Here is a 26,458-nt window from a genome sequence, read left to right as displayed (position 1 = left end):
AAGACAAATGACTCATGTAGAACAGAGTACCCAGAACTCTCAGAAACAGGCCCGTGTAGCTTGGCAGTGAATAAGCCAGTCATGCATCTCTTGGGTGCCTGGCAAGTTTGTTGTCATCACAACTCTCCCATTGAGGGAGGTCTGCTTGCACAAGTTGTCAGCCCATGTCCCAATCCCAACCTCCTGAGGAGGAGGGGCCAGTCCAGTCCATTCCTTATTTATAACTCGCTCTGAGGGGGAGGGATCACCAGGTTGACTCCCTTTTCAGGCTGCCTACCGGAGTTACATTCACAAATGTTTCTGAAGCAGCCGGGTGGCTGCATCCTTCTCGAGTTCCTGGGTCTGCTTGGACTAGTCGGTGCAGTCACCAGAACATACTACATTGGGATTGTGGAGGAATACTGGAACTATGTGCCTCAAGGGAAGGATGTTATTACCGGGAAGAGTTTCTCAGAAGACAAGTGAGTGAACTCGGGGTCCTCACAGACTCCCTGGTTTGACCTCTTGGCAACTCTGGGTCAGGGAGGTTGTGTTGGTTGTGTTCGTTAGGTGGCTATGATGGAAGTGGAAAGGCAGGTTTCACTTCTGCCTAAGGATCCCTAACCCAGGTGTGTCTGTAACTTATGAGAGAAATTCCCATCTCTCTATATTCTCACTGAGCAACCTGCTGTTCTTGCCTGTAAAGAGATATCCACAAGCAGGTGACTTGAATAGTAGCTTTTCCTTGGCAGCTTCTAGAGGATTTTGGGACTCTGTTAAAAACAAAAAACAAAGGCAAACTTGTGAGAATTCAAGAACTAAGTGTCAGAGCTGTTTTCTTAGTGGTGTTTTGGGAATGTGCTGTATTTACCAGGCTGTATGCAGTCTTGCTTTCCTTTCGTGATGTAAGATGTAAAACAAGGGTGATTATAACAGAAGTGGTTATAAAGAGTTTCCTGTGAGCCTACTCAGAAATGGGTCTTCCTCTGTTGAGCCATTTGATTCACTGATCCATTTGGTCCCTTCATCCCAAAGGCCAAAGCCTTCTTAATGCAGGGACTCAACGACACATTTGGTGAAGATGGTGCTGGAATATCTCTAGCTTTTAAGTTTAGCAGAGAGCATCCCTCCCCTCCAGTGCTCAATGTCTCTGACATCTTACTTGTTCCATGGTCTCCTTCTGAAGCCACCTGCTGGCTTTGTAAACTGTGACTGTGTGCTTTTGACTTTGTGGTTCTCAGTGCTGTAGATCTGGCAACTGAATTTATACTCCTTTCTTGATACCCAGAACCCATTATATTCAACATCTACTTTCTGTTTCCTAAAGATGAGCTTATATGCTTAAATTCAGGAATGGCATGCCAATAAATCTTCTGGAGCCAGCTCTCTTTATCTAGAGGAAAGACCTAAGATCCAGTTGGCTTTGGTATTCAACTTCCCACTGTTCTAACACAATGGTGGCAGTCATGTCCAGTCTTCGAAAAAAAACTAGTGAGGATTCTGCCAATTTGGTGGACAAAGAGGTGGTTTTTTTCTTGAGCTTTGTACTGAAAGTTTTTGTTGGATTATTTCCAAAGAAAGTATTTGATACACTCTTGTCCTCTAACTTCTGTCCATCATGGGAGTGGTCTTTAACTCATGGACAAGACATTAAAAAGTTCCCTATCTCTGAAATTAGAGCTTTGCTGCCAGAGAGAGAAGGCACTGGAAAATGGCCAGTGTGAACAGCTATAGGGCATTAGACTATTCAGAATATATACATGGAGTGTGATGTGGCCAGGAAGCTGTTGTGGGTTTGTTTTGTTTTGTTTTGTTTTTTGACCCAGGACTTGTATTAGGGACTCTTAAATCCACATCTGTCCATGGATGTCATTATTCCCATTGTTTCAACCAGGAAGGAGGCTCTGAGGTTGACTACTTGCTGTGATTTAGTAGGCACATGGCTTCAGCAGACACCTGGCTTGGGTCCCAAGGCCCATGCTTCCTTTTTCCATGCAACCTATTTCTTGGAAATGTTGACTATTTCTTCCCAAGCTAAAGCTAGCATTAAAGGAAGGGAGAGATCTTAGTGTCATGAACTTTCTAGAAAAGTCTTCAAGAGTACATTTCATCTCACCTGCCACCTTCTCAGAGAAAAGTTGAAAATGGTCCTGAATGGTCAGTGGCCAAACCGACCTCCCACACAATGGTCTGGGGTCACATTGACTTCCTGCATTTGTTTAAAACCTCCAAATAATGTAAATGCTCATGACTAAATTTCCACAAAACTGTGTACAAAATGAAAAGGGGGGTCTCTTTGTGAATCTCTTCAATAAGAAAAAGTTGCTTTTAATAAAGGGCAATGCCATAGATGCGAATTCTTAGGTGAAAAAGAAGCTAGACACGTAGAAGCCATTTCTGTGGACCGGATCTGAGTTTTAGCTCAATAGAAGTGAGTTCCTGGCTTTGGAAGTATCTGGCACAGGTGATGTCACATTGATGATAGCAGGGTTTCAAGGCTTTTCTTTTTACAGAGGGTCATCTATGAGAAGAGCTATGGCTATCTCTTGAAAGGGGAAATGCACATTAATCCATGGTGCTTACTGAAGGGAACCATGGTAGGTGGCTCAGAGATAGTTACTAAGGAGTATCTTTGTAGTTGACAGACTTGACTGTAGTCTCCAGAACATATCCAGGCCATGGTGGAAGGACATATACGAGCCCATCTGTCACACTCTGGACTCACTCAAGCACCATGGCAACAGAGGAGAACGCCCGCCAACATATATTGAATAACTTTTCTTTCCACAGAACTGTTTCAGTGGCAATATCTCATTGTATCTTTAAAGTAAAACAAGTCCCTTTATCAGGATGGACAGATTCCATCTTGGCAGACCATTGTTTGGGTACTCAGACAAATGTTTAGCACTCAGAAGATCCAAGAAGCTATATGCCCAATGTTCCACCACAGTGGAGCAATCTTGAAAAACAATCTAGACTTCTAGATTTTGCTTGCCGTGCGGTGTTGAATGTGTCACACTATGTATTGTTTTTCTAAATATGGCTAAAGATGGAACTGAAATGAATCTCTAACATCAGTTGAACATCAGATTTTATTTTTGAAACCAAATAAAAAAATTCTACGTAGTTTTCCAGTTCTAAAGAGGTTCCCATCAGCCTTGAAATTGAAAGCTTAGAAGACCTAGGAATGAGAGTGTGCATATGGGATTTTTTTAGGAGGGTTCTGTATTTTATTTTATTTGCTCTCTCTGTATTTTCAAAAATAGATTTTTAAAAATGTGTGTCTGTGAATGCGCACATGCATGTACAGGCGTCATCAGAGGCCATTTGCTTTGGATTCCTTGGAGTTAGAGTTATAGGCAGTAGAGAGCTACCCACATGGGTGCTGGGAACCAAACTCAGATCCTCTGAAAGAGCAAGAGAAAAGATGATCCTTTTCTCAGGCTCCCCTCCATATTTTGCAAATGCCAACTCCTTGTTTATAAAGTTTTCCCCTACAGCCCTGTGTGGATCCAGTCTGTTTCCTTTCTAACCGGACTGGGTTCCTCCTCATACATAGAGATGGTCTGTTCTCCTTCCCTCTCACCCCTTACCTCTAAAGCCAAAGGAGGACAGAAGTGAACAGCCCAACCTATGAACCCCCTCTCACAACACAGACACTTGTTGGTGGCCATACCATGTGTATCAGGCCAAAAGCCAGGCATCCCAAGTTTCTGGAGTCAAAACAAGTTGCTCTATCTATGTAGCTACCCTGGCTTTTTCCACTTTGGATAAGAAAAATTGCAAAGGAAAAAATAATAGGAGAAAAGAGGGTATCAAGGTTTCAGCAATGCCAAGACATTTGGAATGCCAAAGTCAAACCTGTGCTTGGTCACAGTGTTCAAAAATACAGCTTGGCGTGCCAACCACTAATGTTCCCTAGAACATGTAGGATTTCAGACGTGTGTTTTATTTAGAAACATTGTCTCTCTGTTCTCCTCTCCCTCTTCACTGGGTGGAATGGGGACACCGGCTCCTTTGATTTGCCTGGCATCACTGTCAGCATCCTGACCCATCTACGCCAGGCCTGCTAGGCCTCATAAAGAACTTAATTAAGGTGTGACTGTGCTTCAGTGGTAAAGCCTTGTCATTAATGGGGCTGAGTGGGTCATCTTAAAAGCCAGAGTTTTTACCACAGACCTCGTTAGGCAAGCACTGCGCGTGCATCTTCTTCCCAGTGGAATGCAGGGCTGCCTGTGGATGTGAGGTGCGCTTCATCATGATGCTGGCTGTTCTCCGTCGAAGCCTCAGCATTGGAGGGGGTACTAGAGAAAGCTCATCTTACTGTGGTCAGAGCAGCCCATTGGTAGGGCATCGTTTGCATAGTATCTAGGTGGAGGGCCTAGGATGTTCATCTGTCCAAAGAAAGGCTGATAGAGGGAACAGGAAGGTGGAAGGTGGCAGACAGGATTCCACAGAACAAAGGGAGGGGCTTTATTTCATTAGTCCTTGGTCTTGGATGAACAGCAACTTTCAAGTTTCTTTCCCATTGGCATCAGTTGTGAACTTGGACAGGAGAAATGGTTCTGTGGGGAGAATACTTGACTTGTAAGCATGAAGACCTGAGGTTAGAGCTCCAGAACTTAAATAGAGCCAGATATAATTATGATAGTGTGCATCTGAAATCCCAGCCCTCCTACTGTGAGATGGGAAGTAGAGACAGGAGAATTCCTGGGAACTTAAAGGCCAGCTAGCCTCATGTATGTCATGACAGAGGGAGATATTATTTCAAACAAAGTGGAAGTTCAAGATGGTTGTACTTCATATGTTCTCTCTCTCTCTCCCTCCCTCTCTGTCTCTCTCTCTCTCTCACACACACACACACACACACACACACACACACACACACACACACACACATACTACCATCACCACCACCAACATCACCAACACCACAACAACAGCATCATCAACAACAACACAAGATTTCTAAAAGCCATTGATAACTTGGAGCTGTTGTTATATCTTTTACCGAGAAGTAGTTCATTTTAGTTCTCCAAAAAGAACAGGTTGAACAAATTAGGATTTTGTATTTGCTAAAAGGCAGCCCAAATGTGAGCATTCTAAAGTAGGTAGACAGACTGCATGATGGGAATTTAGGGACAGTCTGTATTTTTGGCCCAACTGTCCTTACCACTAAGTTTCCTTCTTCAAGTTCATGCTGCATCGGCCGCTAAAGGATCACCATGGGGACCGCACACAACCATCTGGGAAGGTAGCTCAGTGGTAGGCTGCTTCCCTATATGTGAGGCCCCAAGTTCAATCTCCAGTACAAAGGAAAAAGAAGAAATCCCACTGAGCTAATTTTGTTATACCTCAGTGGATACTCATAGGAAACTGGAAAATAGCATCATTCAGTATGTGCTTCTTGATAGAACTCAACTCTGTCATGAAGAAAATTGGGGAACCATTGACACTATGAGCATCTGGAAGCTCCTGTCTCCTCACTCCCAGCAGTCAGGGACATCTTCCTTGTCCCTTCCCACTCTTCCTGCTTCCATTGCTGGGCCCCTGTGATCTAAAACACACACAGTGTGGCAGCTAAGGGTTTCAGCATCCTTTCTGTACTCTGAGTTTTGTATGTTGCAGAGACCCATCTGATTCTAGGCAACGAGACTGTGAAAATCAAATGAGATAAAGTAGGACCCAAGCTCCAGGCAGAACTACAGGCATAGGTAGACTTTTCCCAGAGAGACTTCATTTTCTTTCAGAAAAGTGGGGTTAACAACACTTGGGGGTATATTGGTTTCCTATGCCTTCGACCAATTGGTTACAAACTAAGTGAATTCAGACACTAGCTATTTATTCTCTCCTAGTTTTGGAAGTTACAAGTATAAAATAAAAGCCACACTCTTTGTGGGTCCTAAGGAATGGACAGTGTTCCTTGTCTCTTGGACTTTTGAAGGTGTCTAGTGTTCCTTAGCTTGAGACCGATTCTCTGCAATCTAGACCTCCATTTTCATAAGGAATGATCACCACTCTTTTTATCTCAAGGACTTCTAGAGACTAGGAAAGAGAAAGACTGAAGTGGCTATGCATCTCTTTTAACCTAAGAAAGCTGTACCAGAAATGATTATAGCGAAAACTGCGTGGGCTCTGTTGTACTAGACACACGTAGTCACCAAGCTTTGAGGAATTTTTTAAAAACACAAGTTCTGTGTACTTCGAGAGACTTCCATGAAAATCAAATGAGACAAGGAGGACCCAAGCTACAGGCAGAACTACAGGAATCGTAATGAAGGAATTACATGAGAGCATATAACCCAGATTGCTGTTAACAATTACCCATATAATTAGGGAAGGCGTGGCTTCTGAGTTCTAACGTGGAATCTGCCTCCACCCTTCTTTCCCAGTGCTGGTTGGCCTAACATGGTCCTGTTTTCATATTTGTTACTCGAAGAGCCTAACCTGCCCGGGTCACATATTCTGCTGACCTTAGCTTGCCACTCATCTTTACCCATATCCACAGGCCTCCATCACTCCTGCTCTGTATAGCATAACTGGCATCAACATCAAAAACATGGCACTGCCATTTACCTGTGTGTAGGTTTGCCAGTCAAATGTAACTCTCTTGAGTACAGGAATTGAGAGTGATATGCCTTGGCCTCCATGTATAGTTCCAAACCTCAGTTGCTTCATGAAAGCTGATGAAAAAATAAACCCCAAATGTGCAGGGGATGAATCTCTGGTGGGGTGCACACACTTTGTGAGCCATGAATTCCTCAGACCCTAGCCCGGAAGCCCACCTCAGCATGGCTGGACAGCTTCTGACCACTGCCAATCTGACTGGCCTCTGGAGGTCACTGTTTCCGTCAGTGTGGCCTTGGCAATGGCAACGGAATTCCCCGCCTTGGCTTTCAGACAGCTGCTAGCGGAGGACCTTCTGGCCCACAGTGGACTCCTGCACAGGAGAGCCTGATACCTCTCTCTTAGTCAGCAGCTGTTCCTGTGCTCAGCTCCAGTGAGCCTCTGCTTCTTGGAAAGGATTGCCTTCTACAATTCACAGCAGTAGGACTTCTGTCCTGTGACTTCTCCACACACTGGATACACACACGTGTGTTGTGTAGATGGTCAAAGAAACTCTTGCTTCAAGCACCTGGCTTTCTATTCTTTCTTCTTTTCCTTTCCCCTACCATTTGAATTTCTTTTTTTAAAATACCATTTTAAAATTTGTTCCTGGTTTTTGATATGGTCTCATACTGTTTTTTACTTTCAGTATTTTTCAGTCAAAGTTTTCATTACAAGCCAGGTAACACTCAGAAGCAGAGGCAGGCGGATCTGTATACCAGCCTGGTCTACAGAGTGAGTTCCAGGACAACCAGGGCTATATAGTGAGACTTTGTCTCAAAAAAAACCCAAAAAACACACAAATAACCCAAACAAAACAAAAGCAAAAGAACAGGTCACTATAGATTTTGTTGTATGGCATGGATGACAACAGGAATGATTTGTAACTCTGGCTGCATACCAGAGCCATGCATTTGCCATCAGCCAGGTTACAAGGCCAGTGGCAGCCTTCACATTTCAAGGGCTTGTTACAGAGTGCCACGGACAAGCTCCAGGGACAACCTTTGTCCTATAACCTGGAAGTCCTGGCTGCTTTGATCTTGAGCTATCACTCCTCATAGAAGCCCTCCTGTCAGCCGAGGAGCAGAGGGTCTTACAGTGATACATGCCCTGACCCAGAAATGCTTTGTGTCACTTCCATGGACACCTTGTGTGCTGGGAGCCTAGCGTTACAACTTAGTGCAGAAACAGAACCTTTCCACCACGAGGCAGATGGGCAAGCTCAGGAAAGTTTTACCCAAAACATGATTTAGTAAGAGTGGGGAAAATATGGAAGCTATTGCTTTGCCAGGAAGTCTGATTCAGTGGCCCTGAAATGGGACAAATGTCCCTAGTGATTGCCATGAAAGTGCCTAGTGACATCAGAGAGCAACTGCTACAGAAATCTCAGCCACAGTCAAACATTGAGGGACAGGACTGACATCTGTCTAAGCACGTGCAAGACAAGTCGCTGTGTCACTCAGGAATGAACTGTGTGACATGCTGCCCTGCTGTGGGAGGTTAGCCACACTTTCCTCCCCTGCTGCTCTATCCCCTCTCTTGTTTGATGGGTTTTCCAGGCCAGTCATGGTAACACCTATGATTCGGAGGGTGATGGGGAAGACTCTAGAGGGGTTTGGGGTTTAGGTCAGGACCTTCCAGCAGTGTGTGAGCATGCCTGCTTAGTTCATGTGATCTCTTGTGCGTGCCAGGAGACAGGGTGGAGAAATGTGGAGCATCCTCCACTAAAGCCTGCTTGAGTGGCCAGGACCGTTGCACAACCTCTTACCCATCAGTCTGAGTGCAGAGGCACAGCAGCACGGTTGTCACTGCCCTGCTGGGTGACCTAGTGTCTGTCAGTTGTTATCAGGCAGCTCTGCCCACGCTGGTGCTGCTCAGTAGCTCGTGGGTGACTCACTCTCTCCTCAATCATTTAGGGGCTCTACTGAGAGTTCTCCACTCCCCCCAAGAAAAAGCAAATCAGCACACCCCCAAAACAATGTTTTAAATACATTTCCATTTTGTGTGCACAAATCTGCAGTGTGGCCATGGACATCCAAGGTTCCTTTTTGATTTGAACTGTACCAACCCTAGGGTGTAGCTATATAGCCTAGACCCTCTATTCTAAGTAGTGTGTTTTTACATTTTATAGTATAGTATTTTTAACAGTGAAAGTGAGTTCATATGTACAAAATAAAAACCCCTATAGTATAATAGATAAGCAATCCCATCCCCCACTCTTGCCTGTGGTCTCTGTCAGGCATCCAGTGGATTTTAGATGCTTTCATTGCATGTTCTCATGTGTATATTAAAACATTCAGGGGCTGGAGAGATGGCTCAGTGGTTAAGAGCACCGACTGCTCTTCCAAAGGCCCTGAGTTCAAATCCCAGCAACCACATGGTGGCTCACAACCATCTGTAATGAGATCTGATGCCCTCTTCTGGTGCATCTGAAGACAGCTACAGTGTACTTAGATATAGTAAATAAAATCTAAAAAAAAAAAAAAATCAAGCAGATGGGTTGTACTTCATATTCTGGTGTGCAGTGTTGGTATTTTGGTGACGATATGGCACTGACATTTCCCCCCCCCCACCCCCATGATATGGATTTGTCATACTGTTACTTACATAGCACCTGCTGAGGAACATGTCTGTTTTCTAGACTTTATTACAGCCATTCTCTACTTTTTAAACAAAATGGCCACCTTGTTGGCCCTGTTGTGTAGATTGGAAGGTAGACCCAGGTTTCTGCTTCTGGGGTTCTGGCTCTATGGCTCCTGGGATACTTACTATTCTCTGGGCAGGCTCCACTCCTTCCTGAAGGTCTTGAAACCATCGCTTCTGCCATCATGGCAGCTTTCCTGGCTGGTGTGGTTAGTATCAAGGGTGGGCAGGGTTGGCACGTCCTAGTAGTGTCCAGGGAAGAACAGGGAGGCAGTGCCTGGGCAGCTGAGTGATTTGGGGCTCAACCAACTGATATCTGCAAAGCTGTGTTCAGTTCTCACTTGAAGGAGAGGCTGACCACTGAGCAGAGAAGGCAGTGAGGCAGTGGAAATGCTCAACCTCCCTTTGACTAAACCAATGGTGCTTACTCTGAGGTCCACAGACCAGTCCTCCCTGGAGTTGGGCTTAGTGGTCACCTGTTATTATAAGGACACAGCTTTGGGGTCTCCCTGACATGTCCCCTAACTCCATCATAGGAAACTAACCAAAGCCTTTCTCTCAGTCCTGAACAATCCTCCACCCAGAGAAGTTTTGCAAGTTGGAATTCCCTCTTCCTTCAAAGTCATTTCCAAATGTTATCTTCATGTGTACATGTGGTATATGCTTGTGACAGTATTCATCTGAAGGTCAGAGGATAACTTGTGGGAATCAGTTCTGCATTTCTACCACATGGCTTCCAGGGATCAAGCCATAGTCTTCAGGCTTGGTGTCACCTTTTCTTGCTAACCTCTTACTGGTCCCATTGCTTTAGCTTGCCTTTAGTGCCATGCTATATCTGCTTAGATGCTTTTGTTTTTAACTTGCTACTCTTTGTAACTGAAAGGAAGGCAAGGTGTTTGTAAGAGGCTAGCAGGCATTAATAGGCAACCCCAGAAAACTAAAACCAATAATAGCATGTGTTGGATTTCTGAGATGATGGCCATACTTTACCCTGGAGCTGGGCATCATGGGATGATTCCTGTGTCATTTGATTAGCAGGGGCACCTAGGAAATGAGCAAGCAAGGAGTCTTCCCTAGACATAGCATTCCAGAAGAACTCAACTGTGTGCCAGGCATTGCATCATCCGTGTGTAGACAGGCCGTGCAAGATCCTGAAGCATAATGCAGCCTCCTGTCTGGCCTGAGCACAGGCAAGATCAGCTCCAGAGCAGACAACTGTGTGACTGCCCTCGTTTCTCCATGTGACACACCTCAGCCCTGATTCCTTTTCTAAGCAGTTACTACCAGAGATGAAGCAGAAGACAAAAATATTCCTGCCACTCTTACATACATGGAGGATATTTAAGCTCGAGCATAACAACCCAAGCTCTTCTGCAAACATAGCTTGCAACATTCTCCCACCTCTAACTTGCCAATTTATGGGCAAACTCAGAGGGTTGTTGTTTGCTAGTTTGTTTATTTTAGGTTTCAAGGCAAACAGCAATGCTCCCATGGAATTTGCTGTAGAAAATTAGACTTTAGGAAATTAGTGGGAGTTAGGAATAGTAAAGTTGTTTGTCTTTGATAAGCGTACCCTCCAAGGACAGACAGAACGCGTTCCGTTACTGGTATCTGCACAGAGCACCGAGTATACAGAGAAAGGGAGAGGGAAGAATCTGGGGCTGGAGTGATGGCTCAGTGGCTAAGAGCACTTGTTGCTCTTGTAGAGGACCTGGGCTGGATTCCCAGCATCCACACAGTTGTTCACAGCCATCCAGAGCTCCACTTCTGGGTATCTGATGCACTCTTCTGACCTCTGTGGCACCAAACATGCATGTGGTCTACACACATGCAGGCAACATGCACTCACATACATGCATGTGGTCTACATACATACATGCAGGCAACATGCACTCACATAAAATAAAGCATATATAAAAAGGGAAACATTTCAACGGACTTTGAAAGATACTTGGAAATAGATACAGAGAAACAAAGCAAACCAATCAACCAACCAACCAAACAAACAATCAAAACATGAAGTAGAGAGGGACGAATTTAGATTAACCATCTAAGGGATACTGTCCATTAACATAGGGACAAGAGAAAGGCAGGACCTGGATGTGACTTGTTACATCTTGCTGAACCAGAAAACAACCCTGGTTCCCAAGTTCCAATGACTGCTAGATAAACCCCACCTCCAAGAGGTTCATCTGTCTCCAAATAGCACCACTATCTGGGGACTGAATGTTCAGGCACACCAGCCTGTTGTGGAAGCTTCACACATGGGCAGATGTACTGTGTGCCAAGAGCATGAAGAAGATGAAAACTTAGAACAGAGAAAAAGGAAACCAGGTAGGGAAGGAAATGAGGGGTGGCTTCCTGTAGGGGAATTTAGCCACCCAGACTGAGCCCCTGGGTCTCTGGCTTCATTCACATGTCTTCTCCTCCTCTGTCTGCCTAAATGCTTCCGCCTTCTAGAAGGTTCCCATCTTCTGCTGACCAGAATATGTACTAACATATAATAACCCTGAGGGCTCCTGTTGAATCTAGCGCTTGAATTTTGGTATCTTCTTTTCCCCTTTCCTTTCTCCTCTCAGCCTCTCTACCCCCTCATTGTGTTCTTTTCTTTGCCTGCATCCTCTAAAATTTCCATACCACAGCCATAAGAAGAGTCCTTAAAAACTGATTACCCTGTCAGTAATGCTGTGCAAACCCGTCAGTGCTTCCCAGGGAAATTGGAAGTTCTTCAAACTGAAATTGAAGCTTTGATCGTTGACCACCCAAAAGCACACATATAGCCACGTGGACTCATCTTGTCAGTCCTGTGCCCAGCATTTAACCCATTTCCCATCTACTCCTCACTCCTCTCCTTCCTCATTGCCTGCTCTGTCCACAGCTTATGGGTATCTTCCTATGTTTCCTTTCTTTGAACTACCCATATTTCTAAAAAAGTTTTGCCTGAACTGTCAGAACTCACAAGAGAAGCTTCATTGTGCAATGCTGGTGGCTAATGGAGAAACTCACAAGTGGTCAAAATGCAGAGAGTGAGTGACTGTGGAGTTTTCAGTCATAAACAGGACATCTGTGTCACCCCCTGCACACACACACACACACACACACACACATGCATGCACATATATGCACACACACAGGCACAGATATACATACAGGCACATGCACACATACTCATGCATACACACACACACATATACATACCCATGCACATATACACACACACATACATACACACCTACACATTCACACAGCTCAGGGAAGATCATGGAGGAGAGGATAGAAAGACTGTGAGAGCCACGAGTTGGGAGGACCAGTGTTTAACTGTGTCTTCTGGGTATGACAAAAATGCTGACTGTGTCCTCACAGCAGCTGTGGTAGCCTGTATAAGATGTGCGCACTATCAAGCCAGTTGCCTGAATAAGAATTGTACACCATCAAGACAGTTGCCTGTATAAGACTTGCACATGATCAAGACAGTTACCTATATAAAATGTGCACACAATCAAGACAGTTGCCTGTATAATACTTGTACATGATCAAGCCAGGTACCATTCTAGCAGGAAGTAGGAAGGGCTCATGAGCCCTCACCTGCAACTGAAGCACATTGTAAGTTGAGAGAAGGGTTTTCTTTAAGGGTTGTGGCTTCTGGTAGTCAGCCATGCTCCAGTGGATGCTCCACACCCAGGAGTATACAGGAGCACAATATGGACTTGGAAATTATAACCATTTTTAAAAAGAAGACATGAATTTGGGAAGTGGACTTGTGATTAAGTCTGGACCTGGGAAGAGTTAGGAGTCAGGGGGTGAATATGATCAAAATACATTGAATGTAACACAAAGTTCTCAAGGAATTAATAAAGATATTATATAAAAAAGAAAAGATTTGCCTGTGTTTATTTTATCAGCCACTCAGTTAACACTGGGCCTCCCACGGCTTTGTCCAGCATTTGACTTCCTCAATTAGAGTCCTTTTAGACCTACACAGCATTGGGGAGACATTGAGGGCACAGTAAGTATGAACTGAATGAAAGCTGAGGAGTCTGGGGAGATGGCTCAGGCACTAAGTCCTTATCACACTGGTGGGCTGTGTTTGTAATTCTAGTGCTAGAGGGTGGAGACTAGCAGGTCACCAGGGCTCACTGCAGGGCAACCTACTTGAATCACCAAGTTTAGGTTAAAGCAAGAGATTCTGTCTCAAAAGACAAAGTGGAGAGTGGCTGAGGGAAGCTACCTGAGATTTGACTATGGCCTCCACACAAATGTTTACATAGACCAGTACATACACACACGCACACACACACACACTCGAGTGCAGGTACGTATACATGCACATCCCCCCACATGCACACACCATACACACACACATGCACACACACACACACACACACACACACACACGAATCCAGACACATTCACAGATTGGATGGGAATCCTGTGGCCTGTAAGGGGCCAGTGGACACTGTGAGCCAGAGCACTCTGCTCTTCTTACGGCTTGGCTGTGAGTACTGTTCATGCCTGTTGCCGTATCCCTTCCGCTTTGGCAAACTGAAAGTAATTTTGGTGGGCACAGTTAGAAGTGCTAACAAGCTTGATGGCCCTTTAAGGACCAACTGGACAGGCTTTTCTTTGAATTGCGACTGAAAATGTTTTCCTTCTTGTTCCAGACTTGCGACCTTATTTCTGGAGCGAGGGCCCAACAGGATAGGTGGTATCTACAAGAAGGCGGTTTATAGACACTTCACAGATGGGAGCTACTCCACGGAGATTCCCAAGCCCCCCTGGCTGGGGTTCCTGGGTCCCATCCTGAGGGCAGAAGTGGGAGACGTGATCGTTATCCACCTGATGAACTTTGCTTCCAGACCTTTCTCTTTGCACCCTCACGGTGTTTTCTACGACAAGGATTCGGAAGGTGAGTCACCCTTTTCTGCCACTGGCTCTTGTTTCTGTTTGATCACACAGATAACTTACTGACATTGTCAGGGTCAAAGGGCACACTGGCCCTAATAATGCTCTCTCATAGTCTCTCTCTGATCTCTCTCTCCTCTTTTTTCTTCTCTTTATTTCCCTCTCTTCTTGTTTTTTTGTTTTTGGTTTTGGTTTTTTTGTTTTGTTTTTTTGTTTATTTTGAGACAAGCTCTCTTGTAGCTGACGCTGACCTTGGACTTCTGGTCCTGTTGCCTCTGCTCCCAAGTGCTGGGATTGCAAGTATGCACTTCTGGTTTAATGTGGTGCTGAGGACTGAACTCAAAGCTTCACGCATGCCAGAGGAGGACTGTTATCAACTGAGCTACAAGCCCAGCTTCATTTTTCTTCCTTATGACTACAGTGAACAGGGTTCTGAGCCCCTACACCCCCTCAAGATAACTGGCTTTCCTACATGCCCTTCAGGAGTTTCATGGAAACACTGGCTGAAGGCAGCTTGCTCTTCTCCGCAGTCCCAGCCTGGACTGTGGGATGGCTGTCTCAACGCTGCCTGTCTTCACCGCTGTTTCTGGGGCTAGACAGTAGAGATAAAAGAAGATCTGGGTGTGAAAGACACTGTGCATGAATGCTCTAACGGTTCTGGGCACTTTGCTTTTGACTCAGTACTTTCAGAAGGACTTGGCAAAAGGTTAAGTGTTTCCAGTGCAGTAAAGTAGATTTGCCTTCATTAAGGCTGATTTTAATGGCACCCCCAAAGCAATCACAAACACTGATATTAAACCCACCATGCAGAGTGATGAAGAGTAGGGGACACAGAGTTGAGATCTGCAACAAAACGAATGGCCCAGGTGATGCAGACAGGGTCGGAGTCACTGTGCAAAAGCAAGGGCCATAGAGTAGCATTTGTAGGGGCCTTGCTTTCGACTGATCACTCAACAAGTCACATGGCAGAAAGGTCTTTGAAGACACCCTGAGTGAATTTAAGTCCTAGCTGTCCTGGAATTCACTCCAGACTGGCTTTGAACTCAGAAATCTGCCTGCCTGTGCCTCTGAAGTGATGGGATTAAAGGTGTGCACCACCACTGCCCAGCCATGCATGCAATACTTTCATGAATGCAATGTTGACTATAAGGACATAATGCTTTTTTTCTTCTTCTCCTTCTCCTTCTCCTTCTCCTTTCTCCTTTCTCCTTCCTCCTCCTCCTCCTCTTCCTCCTCCTCCTTCTCCTTCTTCTCCTTCTCCTCCTTCTCCTCCTCCCCCTCCCCCTTCTCCTTTCTCCTTCCTCCTCCTCCTGCTCTTCCTCCTCCTCCTTCTTCTCCTTCTCCTTCTCCTCCTTCTCCTCCTCTTCCTCCTCCTCCCCCTCCCCCTCCTCCTTCCCCTTCCTCCTCCTCCTCCTCCTCCTCCTCCTCCTCCTCCTCCTCCTCCTCCTCCTCTTCTTCTTCTTCTTCTTCTTCTTCTTCTTCTTCTTCTTCTTCTTCTTCTTCTTCTTCTTCTTCTTCTTCTTCTTTGTATATGGATGTTTTGCTAGCATGTATGTCTGTGCACCACAAGCTTACCTGGTGCTAGCAAAGGCCAGAAGAGGGTATTAGATTCTGCAGAACTGGAGTAACAGACAGTTGTAAGCCACCATGTCAAGGGAACTGAACCTAGGTGCTTGGGAAGAGCAGCCAGTGCTCTTAACTGCTGAGTCATCTCTTCAGCCTCAGTGTAGTGATTTTAATACCAGTGTTATTTATTCCTTTGACATACAGTGTTTTAACTGAATTAAGGTTACAAATAACTTTCAAATACTACATATATCATCACCTGAATATTAATTAACACTTGTACCATTTATATCTAACAAACAAAGAAAATGGTATCACTCTGAGATGTCGACTAAATGATGGCATAAGTACTACTGCATGCCATTACAATGTCTATTTCTTCAACTTGCTAAGTTAAGAACTCTGTATACAGAACAGCTAAACAGCAAGTGCAGTTACCCAGGGCCCATGCTATCTTGGTGTGCAGGAGCCAGGTGGGCTGTCACAGCGAGAGCTCTAGGAGCTATTCCCTCAGGCGTCACACTGGCTTCCAGCTTGATTTCCCCAATGCTGCCATTAGGAATGGAAATGGAGGCACAAGAGCACTTCTACCCAGGAGCCCCTGCAGGAGTCCCTTCTCCAGCTCTATCACCTGGCCTGAAACGTTGTAACCAAGCCTATGTTGTTTACAGAGGGGTGCACTTTGCTACAAGCCATTTGACACTTCTCTTCTGAAAAGTGGACAGTCCAAAAAACTTTACCAGGTCTGGATTGTGACCTTTTCCATGTGGTTGCTTGCTTTTAGCTTTCTTTGTTTAGAGAAGTGCCAGGCCCAGGCTGCAGATCTGTTTTCCTGATAAAGTATGCTCATTATGCTTCACTCAGTCTGGGGTTTTACTTTAAAGACTAGACTCTCTGGTATGCACAGCTTACTGGCCACCAAGTCAGTGGGCAGAGGCTGTGCTTTGCATCTTGAGGCATGGTCCTGTGCTGCCAGTGGATTGGACAATGCCCGCCAGCTGTTTTCAGCTGCCCTCACTTTCACTTTTCTGTCTTTCTCTTTTTACAGTTCCTCTTCAAACATATATATTTGTTTTATTTTTAAGTGTGTGTGTGTGTGTGTGTGTGCTCAAGTCAGCCAAAAGAAGGCATCAGGTCACCTGGAGCTGGAGTTGCTTAGATGTGAGCTAACTGACGTGGTTGATGGAGACAAAACACTGATCCTCTGAAAAAGTAGCAAGTGCTTTTAACCACTGAGCCATCCTTCCTTGTGTTTTCTCTTTGTATATAGACAGTTTCACAGTTAACTAACTGGCCAGAGACCCTGTGAGCATTCCAGCAGCTCCCTGCTCCTCCAGCCTTTGAGTCATCGGATTTCCTGCCCCCTCCTTCTCCTTTAATAAGTTTCTATCTTGGTTCTAGGAACAAGCTTTATAGTCGTGAGGTCTCTGCTTAATGCCACTTAGTATTTACTGTGAACCAGACACTGCTGGGTGCACAGTAGGACTGCAACAATGAGTGACCACACAGTCAGCACCTCCTAGCCATTCTTCCAGGGGAAGAGTAGAGAAAGGAGCTTGGAGGCCGACCAGTGCGTGGGACTAGCATCGCTTTCCTACTTTATATTCACGCTTAATTTTGGATCTCAAATGATACCCTTCCTCTTGAGAACTGGCGCCAAGCCTTTCTGTGGGGGCTCTGGCCCCTCCATTTCAGCGGTAGCCACTAGAAGTTTCCATCAGAACAAAGCTGACACAGTGAATTCTGAATCAAAGAACTGTGATTCATACCCATATGTGTTTCATAATCAAAGCAAGAACAGGAATCCCAGTTGAAGCTTCAAGTCAAGTCCCATATCTATCGATGGACTCCCGTCACATCTGCCTCCTGTGTCTGTCCATGTGCAGTCCCAACCATACATCGTCCTTACAGGACTCTGGATAAAGATACCATGAGGCAATAGCATGGAGTCTTTCTTTCTTCAACAGACATGTGTAGAGCAGCCTTCACAGCAGGCACTGGTATAGACCCTGTGGGTACAGTGAGTAATAATAAGCCCTAGTTTGTGGCTTTTACAGTTTAACATGAAAGCTATAGATAAATCAAGCACTTACACGCATATACCAGCTGCCATTTATACTTATATTTTAAAAGTGAGCAATGTTATGACCAAGCAATATTTTTTGGATAGTTACCATATGTCAGGCTCAGTGACAGGCCCTTTTAGATGTTATGTCACATAAGCCCCCATAACTTTATGTGGTAGGTATTATAATTTTCATATTTTATAGTCTGAAATTATGTTTTTAAAAAGAGATTGCCAGGCTGTCTAGCTACGACATGGTAGAGAGGTTTGACTCAAGGTTGTCTAATCTTAGTGGCTTTGCTGCCCTTGCTCTGAATGCACTTGGGGAACTGTCAGGGGGTTCAGGGTTGCTTGATCTAACCCATGCTGATTGTGAAGATCCACACAGAACACATTTGCCCTTCATCTCTGTCTTCAGGAAAGATTAATTGTAGGATGACTGAGCAGGGAACGAAAGCACTGGAGTTGTAATGAGAAAGAGAACTCTTACCAGAGAGGCAAAAGATGCAGAAAAGCAAGCTAGGAAGTGACCATAGGTGACAGTTAGGGTGAGTTCTGTGATGGCACAGGGGGCAGAATGGACAAATGTAAGAACCAGCAGAGGGGAAAAGAAGGGGAGTCAGGGGAGAGTAGCGCTTTTACTTCAGACCTGTGGCTTTGATTGTTGGTGGCTTTGGATGCAGGAGGCTGGCAAAAGAACAGACTTGGCGAGTGACAACACAGGCATGCACTCTGGGAAAGACTCTGGGAAATTTTACATCAGAAATGCAACATAGAAAGATGTCAGCACAAAGCACAGGCATGAAGTTCAGGTGTCTTAAAGTCAAGATGACCTGTGTTCCTGGTGGGTGGCATTGTGGCAAGGGACAGTCAGGCAGGGCAGCTGTGCTGGGCACAGGAAGATGGAGCCAGCATTGTATTTTATTTTGGGAAGACACATGATGATGACAACAGGCAGAGATGAAAGAGCTAGAAGTACAGACTGAAGAGGAAAGGCCTAGAAGGTCACTGCAGGAATCAACTAGGGATTCTCTAAAGTAACTCTGGGAGTTCGTTGATGGAGAGCAGCCTTCTGGATTTTCTCTTTACTTTATTTCTTTGTAAAATTAAATCCTTTATCAAGTTAAAAGTAATCAATCACAGTGGTCTAATGCTGAATAAAAATCCTAAAAATCCTGTTTAAATATCCTGGCCTCTTATTGAAAGACAATGCAGAACACATTTTTAAAAGACTGAAAATGTAATGTATTGTATAAAATGGCCTCTTACATGATTTTCTTTCAGAACTGCTCACTAGCAATTATTAAGTTTCCTTTTACAGAAGAAATAAATAATATAACTTATTTATATTACTCTATTATACACTAAGTCTGTATCTAACAGTATAACCCAAATACAACCTTATTCCTGATAGGATCTAGCTAATCAAATTTATATCTTACTTTTTTATGGAAAATTCCTCTGACTTTATCAACAGATATTTCTGGCTTTTATCTTTAAGTGTTGTGTAGCATACAGTTGTTGAAAGTTGGTATCAAAAAGAAATTGTTGAATGACTAAGTATCAGAGACTCTCTTCTCAATAATTTTGATAGAAAGTCAGACATAAATTGTTTTAAATCTCACTCACCTATGTGGGAAAGTGTTTAAGAAATAGATATTGGTGTGTACTGGATTGGGTTACACTGAAGAATAGATATGTGTCTGAGGCTGCAGCTCGGTGGTAGAGCCTAGCTAGCATACTTGGAGTCCTGGCTTCAGTTCTCAAGTCCATGACCCTTGTTGTACAGTAGGTTTAAATACTGTTTTCTTCTCATATCCTCTCCAAACATCAAACTACACATTTATGGTAAAATTTGTTAAGAAAATAACATTAGATTTGGAGCGTATCTCTCCTTAGGGTTGTTGTCTTATTTGAATTTGACTTGTAATATAAACCCCATTCACTAGCATGTGGTCTATATCCAATGCGTTGTTGGTGGATGAGCCACTTGACACATGAGTGATGGCTGTGGACCTAGAGCATGTCCATCTCAATCTCTATCCCTAATTGGCCTCTGTGCTTTTCAGTAACAGCGAAAGTCCTTTTCAGGGAAAGACCTGAAATTCCTGGTCCTTCAGGGTCCCTTGAGCCTATCTCATTATGAAGCTGATCCATTATTATCTGATGATGACACTGTGCCCTGATTGGTCACTTGCCTTCTGCATACATTGTCACACTATTTTGTGCACTGAACTTTCCTTAACTGAAAAATTCCACGCAGGAGTCTTAGTGATAAAATGTAGCAGAGGGCAGCCTTCCACACCTTACCTGCTGTGTGATTACACATCTTACTTACTGTGTGATTATACACCTTACCTACTGTGGGGTTGACCCTCCTGGGTCTCTGCCTGGGGATTCTGATCTCAAATTATATTCTTCACACTGCTTTGAGGTACTGCTTTTTTAGTCTCCAGCTGTCCACACATCCCTAAAACCTATTCCAGTCTTTCTCACAGGATGGTAATATCCCTGGAACCCTGGAGAAACTCCAAGCCTCCCTTCTCATCTCTTGTGAGATGAGATGAGTCAGTACTAGACCTCCAAGTGGTACCTAGTGTTTCCTCTGTCATCTCAAGGCAATGACAAGTGAGGAGAACTGAAACCCTTTAGACTGGTACAACAGGATCACCCAGCATCTTTATTAGGAAGACTGTGTCTAGGAGAAGCATTCTGTGCATTTCCTGCTGAGCTCTCTGGTCTTTGCAGGGTAGATCTCAGCCTCTAGCTTTACCAGTGAAAGCCAGGTTACTAAGAACTCAGTGATCTTCACCTCAGGCTCTACAGCAAATACATTTAAATCCATTTACATTTGATTTCAAAGTTTTGCCTTCTTTACTGTAACATAAAATCTCTGAGTTTTTAAATGTCATCTCTCTCTCTCTCTCTCTCTCTCTCTCTCTCTCTCTCTCTCTCTAAAAGGAGCCTTATATCCAGATGGGACGTCTGGAAGGAACAAGGAAGATGACATGGTCCCCCCTGGCAAAAACTACACCTATGTCTGGCCAGTGAGAGAAGAATATGCACCTGCTCCAGCAGATGCCAACTGCCTGACCTGGGTGTACCACTCACACATTGATGCCCCTAAGGATATCTGCTCTGGGCTAATTGGCCCCCTGCTGGTGTGTAAGGAAGGTAGGCAGTCTCCATTTCCAAAAGCTTCTTCCCAGGTGTGTTGATCCTGACTTTTGTACAATCCTGTCATTTGCACCAGAGCTGGCTTCTGCCTGCATACTGTGGAATGCAGGTGATCCCTGTCACATTTACTGAACACTGCTGGCAGGAGAGGGGCCACCCCTAAGGTTTAGTTTACCTCCAACTGCGTTTTCTTTACACTCTTAATGTTCCTTAAAGGTGTACTGAATAGATACTCAGGGATGAGGACTGATGTGGACCGAGAGTTTGTTATCATGTTCACTCTTGTGGATGAGAACCAGAGCTGGTACCTGGATGACAACATCAAGCAATTCTGCACTAATCCAAATTCCGTTGACAAAAGTGATGCTGTTTTCCAGAGGAGCAACAAGATGCATGGTGAGTGTGTACCATGGTGCATAACAGGCGTTCTGCATGATGAGTACTTCAGGGAAGCAAGACACATGGAAACCCTAGACCTTATTCTCAAGATGTGTGGATTTGGATGACAGTGATTTGGTATAAGACACAAAACACCTTGAATCCCAATAGTCTGAGAAAGAAAGGAAAGGCTGTATACACAAGCTACATTAGGTAGGACAGACAAGACAGTGGTATAGAATATCCTTATCTATGGTGGGATGTCGAAGTGTTAACTCTGTACAATACCATGGATGCTGGGCACTCAAGAGTGCCTCTACCATGCTCATCCAGAAGGCAGCATTTCACAGTGCCCTCCTGTTCAGTCACTTCATCACACAGTGCTTTCTGAGCCTTTCCTGGAGAGGGTTTGTAAAGATGTTCCACTTAGGACTCAGCGCTCAGAGTCCCTTATTCTCAGCACTCTAAATAGTGGGATTATTTTTATATTGGGGATTGCTGCAGGAAAACATTATAGCAATGACCCACACATGGATTGTCTAGCTTTGGTCCTGCTCCCATCTGCAGGGGAGTGTCTTCCACTGGTGTGTTTGTGTTTGCAGCCCTCAATGGATTCCTTTTTGGAAACATGCCTGAGCCTGAGATGTGTGTTGGCGAATCTGTGTCCTGGCACCTGTTTGGGATGGGGAATGAGATAGACATCCATTCCATCTATTTTTATGGTAACACCTTCATCACCAGAGGGCACCGGGCAGATGTTGTCAACCTGTTTCCAGCTACCTTCCTCACAACAGAAATGATAGTGGAGAATCCTGGGAAATGGATGATAACCTGCCAAGTCAGTGACCACCTGCAAGGTAAACTCAATGGAGGCTGGTGTGGAGGGGCTCGAGATGGGTTCTACTGTCCTGGACTACCAGCCCAGGACTGGGTTCTACCATGGTCACAGGATCTCTTAAGTAGATTTCCATATGCATCACATTTACTTAACTATTTAGCATCTGCAAAGCACAGTGTGTGTTTAGCATCCTCTCTATATATTTATTATGATGTTCTTAAGATTAATTTGAAGCCTTAAAGGAACTTAGAAACTAGTACTTCAACATTTACAAAGTACACAAAGTGGGTGACATACATTCCCCATGGAACTGTAACATGAGCCTAGATGTGTGGGGAGGAACTGGGTGGAAGAAGGGATGAAAGGCCACACAAACTGAAAGAGTTCATATTCTCTTCCAGTGACTGGAAATGAAACAATTCACATTTGACCCTAGAAAAGTACTTGGTAAGAACAGGAGTCAATTTCCCACCCAAGCCTTGAATCTCCCTTCATTCATCTTTAAGTCCTTGTGCCAGTTCAGCTCAGATCCAAAAACGTCTCTGTAAGAACATTCTTTTTAGTGAGATAAAAGTTCATTGGCGCTGGGCATGGTGGTGCACGTCTTTAATCCCAGCACTCGGGAGGCAGAGGCAGGCGGATTTCTGAGTTCGAGGCCAGCCTGGTGAATTCCAGGATAGCCAAGGCTACACAGAGAAACCCTGTCTCGAAAAACCAAAAAAAAAAAAAAAAAAAAAAAAAAGTTCATTGGCATATTCCATGCTCAAGAGAGGTGGGCTTTACAAAGAAAAAAAAGCCGGCTTATGTGCCTGCTGGATATCTTGGTCTTGGTTATTTGGGACAACCCAAAATAACTTCACTTGACATGAGGTTTGTGAAGGAAGGGTGAGGGGGGAGACTAGGAAGGTAGATGAACCCTACAGGAAGGGACTTAAATGGTTGGGCTGAGAAGATGATGGGGTATCTGCAGGCAGGTGCAGTATCCACACCCTTAGACACACTACTGATGTATGGGGTCAGTACAGTGCCCGGGATATCAACATCAGCAGGCATATGCAGAGCATACCCTGGGGGCAGGAGGAAGCTAAGATGCCAGTGTCAGAGACCCAGAAGGATAATGTCTGGTTAAATGTGGATGCTACTACTACACACAGATGCTAACAGGTAGAGTCCTGACATTCAGGGCATGTTGATAACATTTTCTTGTTCCTATTACCCTTCTGCAGTTAATTCTGGTATCAGTCAGCTGGGTTAGTCCAACTATACTCAATACGTTAATATGTTTTGGATACTAGTATGGAAAGATCAAATTCTTTTTAGATTTATTTACTTTATTTTCATGTACATGAGTGTTTGCCTGCATGTAAATCTATGCAATATATGTGTCTGGTGCCCACAGAGACCAGAAGGGGTGACCATATCCTCTGGAATTGGAGTTATATATGGTTGTGAACCACCATGATGTTGAGAATTGAAGCTGATTTCTTTGCAAGAGCAGCTAGTACTCTTAACTGCTGAGCCATCTCTCCAGTCCCCAGGTTCCTATTCTAAATGTAGCACATGCTCTTAAAGTTGGGAAGAAACTTTCTGATGTAGGAATTCAAAGTCCAGATTTAAACCAAGACAACAGCAGCCGTTTGAAGCAGATATGACAGCTTGGTTTGACTAGTAGTAGTAGTAGCCATAAATGGATATTTATACATTGACCAATCTGAATTGCCCATACTCTCATAAATATTACAAAACTATAAATTTGTGCAATTTTATGTTTTAAAAAGATTTATTCATATTTTATGCATATGAGTTGTTGCCTGCATGTATGTCTGTGAATCATGTACGTAAAATACTCATGGCAGTCAGAAGAGGGAGTTAGATCCCTCACAACTGGAGTTACAGGCAGTTGTGAGCTACCAGGTGGGGCTGGGAACCAAACCTAGGTCTTCTATAAAAGCAGCAAGTGCTCTTAACCACTAAGCCATGTCTCCAGCCCTGTAATTTGATTTTTAAAAAGCCGAGAGATATTGCTCTACTTTCTGAGATGGTGCTGGTCCATTTCCACTTCCCGCAGTTCATTTCCCTACTCACTGATGTATTTTATCAGTGTTTCCCTGTGAGTGAGCAGAGTAACTTTATCAGTGTTGATGCCTCCAATGTCACAGCAAGATGACCAGTGACGCCCCTGTGCCGCTTGGCACTTCTGAACGCTCTCCCATTTGTTATAACAATTTACAGACTTGTCTTCCTAAACTCCTGGATTTGGAATTCCCGTGTCAGACTTGGATTTTTTTAAGCTTCAGACCCACACTGCTTGATTTCCTACCAGCATTGTTACTTACCCACCCACAGCATGTGAGCCTGTCTGCCCTCCCTCTGCCTGACAACCCTGGGAATTATGACTCTTAGATTGTATCTCAGCTATCAGTGAACAATGGTGCTGCATAATTGCAATTGGGATAGGACTTTTCCATTTGTTTACTGACTGGTGTCATTTCTTTTCTGAACAACCCATTTCTGTCCCCCTCCCCCATTTTCTATTGGGGGATTTTTTTAATGTTTAAAATGATTAATTTTAAATTTTTAAATATTTATTGCATGTAAATGTATTAACTCCCCCTACTTACCCTTTGCTGCTAACTTTTTTTATCATTCAATTTTCTACTTGTTTCAAATGCTGATGAGGTCAAACCTGTTCCATTTCTCCTGGGCGGTTCATCCATGCCTTGACTTGTGTGTCTCCTCCCTCTGCAGCTGGTATGCTGGGACAGTACAGCGTGGGCAACTGCAGGGGTAACGCTCCTCACCCAAAGGTGCAGGGTCAACAGCGGCGCTACTTCATAGCGGCTGAAAAAGTCCTCTGGGATTATGGTCCCCAAGGCTATGATAAATTCACTGGATTTCCCCTGAATACATCTGGCAGGTAAGAACTCTGCTGGTGTTGCTAAGTCCTTCTCCAGAGCAGTGTACAGCAGGCTCTTCCCTGTGATCTCATTGTGTCTCAGATGGCAGACACATGATGTCAGAGCTGCTACAATTCTTATTGAGGACACTGCTGAGAACTGGGAGAGTGGTTATTTGTGATTGTTGGCTAGATCAAAACTCAGGAAAAATGGATTCATGTTGCCCGCCGCTTTTGTTCCCCCTGGTAAGAACACACTCAGGGCAACCGGAATCTTCTGCGGCACAAGCTTTATTGCTTACCCCATCAGGAGCCAGTGGAGAAGAGAGCCAGAGAGAGAGAGAGAGAGATGGTGGAGCCCCCTCCCTTTTATGGAGGACTGTCCTCCGCCTCGGACGTGTCACTCCCTGATTGGCTGCAGCCCATCAGCCAGAGTTGTCATCACGGGAAAGGCAGAGCACATGGGGTGGGAAACTACCCCAGCGCATGTGCAGATGGTTTGTTTACTACTTAGAACACAGGTGTCAGTGCCATCTTATAATGGCGAATGTGAGGACGGCTCCTTACAGATTCACTCACTAACTCATTAACTCAGTCATCACTCATTCAGTTAATGTATTCATTCACTCACAGATTTATTCATTCATGGATTCACTTGTCCATTGATTAGCCATTCATTCACCTAGTTACTCCCTCCTTCCCAGTCATTCACAGATCCACTCACTCAGTTATTCATTATCATTCACTCATTCATTAACTCACTCACTCACTTACTCACTTACTTTTTGCTTTTTTAATCAAACATTTCCTTAGCACCTCCTATGTGCAAACAATGGTGATCAGGGCCATTTGAAGCATTGACTACAGACTGCCCATTCAAGGCAGTATCAGAGAGGGAACAAGACAGGACTCTGTGGAGCTAAGCCATTGTGGTCTAATGGCATTCTTGTGTAAGCTACACAGCCTCTCTGTCCTTTGCCTCCCTGCTCAATTAAATGCTATGAAACCCAAGTCTAGTGTTGCCTCTTAACTGAAATCTTCACCTCCCCAGTCTTGAGTCTCTTGGCTTCCACAGCAAATCGTATTTTTCAAGTTGACATAAAAATAATTTTATGTATATAGGTAGTTTGTCTCTATGTATGTCTATGCACCCAGTGCAAGCCTGATTCCTGTGGAGGCCAGAAGATGGTGTTAGAGCCCCTAGAATTGGAGTTGCAGATAGTTGGGAACCACCATGTGGGTGGTGGGAACCAAACCTGAGTCCCCTGGGAGAGCAGCCAGTGCTCCTAGCCTCTTTTCAAGTTGATTTTTTAAAAAGTGGCTGTGAACTTGTGACTTACAGAGTCTTGGGTAGTGACATCTTGGACACATTAAGAACACAGAGAGCTAGCACGAATCATAAGCAGTA

The 26,458-nt window shown here is 44.4% G+C and overlaps 1 protein-coding gene across 1 annotated transcript in view; it reads left to right on the top strand.

Annotated features, from left to right (window-relative positions):
- The first annotated feature begins 294 nt into the window (after positions 1-294).
- Hephl1 (hephaestin like 1) overlaps positions 295-26,458 on the top strand; it is a 59,980-nt gene continuing 33,816 nt past the window's right edge. Inside the window, exons 1-6 of the mRNA XM_021173073.3 lie at positions 295-461; positions 13,890-14,134; positions 20,723-20,935; positions 21,155-21,334; positions 21,919-22,173; positions 24,903-25,071. Coding sequence (XP_021028732.1) covers positions 295-461; positions 13,890-14,134; positions 20,723-20,935; positions 21,155-21,334; positions 21,919-22,173; positions 24,903-25,071 — 1,229 coding nt within the window. The remainder of the gene's footprint in view (positions 462-13,889; positions 14,135-20,722; positions 20,936-21,154; positions 21,335-21,918; positions 22,174-24,902; positions 25,072-26,458) is intronic.

Source organism: Mus caroli, unplaced genomic scaffold (genome assembly GCF_978045245.1).
Source record: "Mus caroli unplaced genomic scaffold, Mus_caroli_1 scaffold_11, whole genome shotgun sequence".
Lineage (NCBI taxonomy): Eukaryota > Metazoa > Chordata > Mammalia > Rodentia > Muridae > Mus > Mus caroli.
Note: the sequence above shows the minus strand (reverse complement) of the source record. Positions and strands in the feature narration are given on the sequence as shown.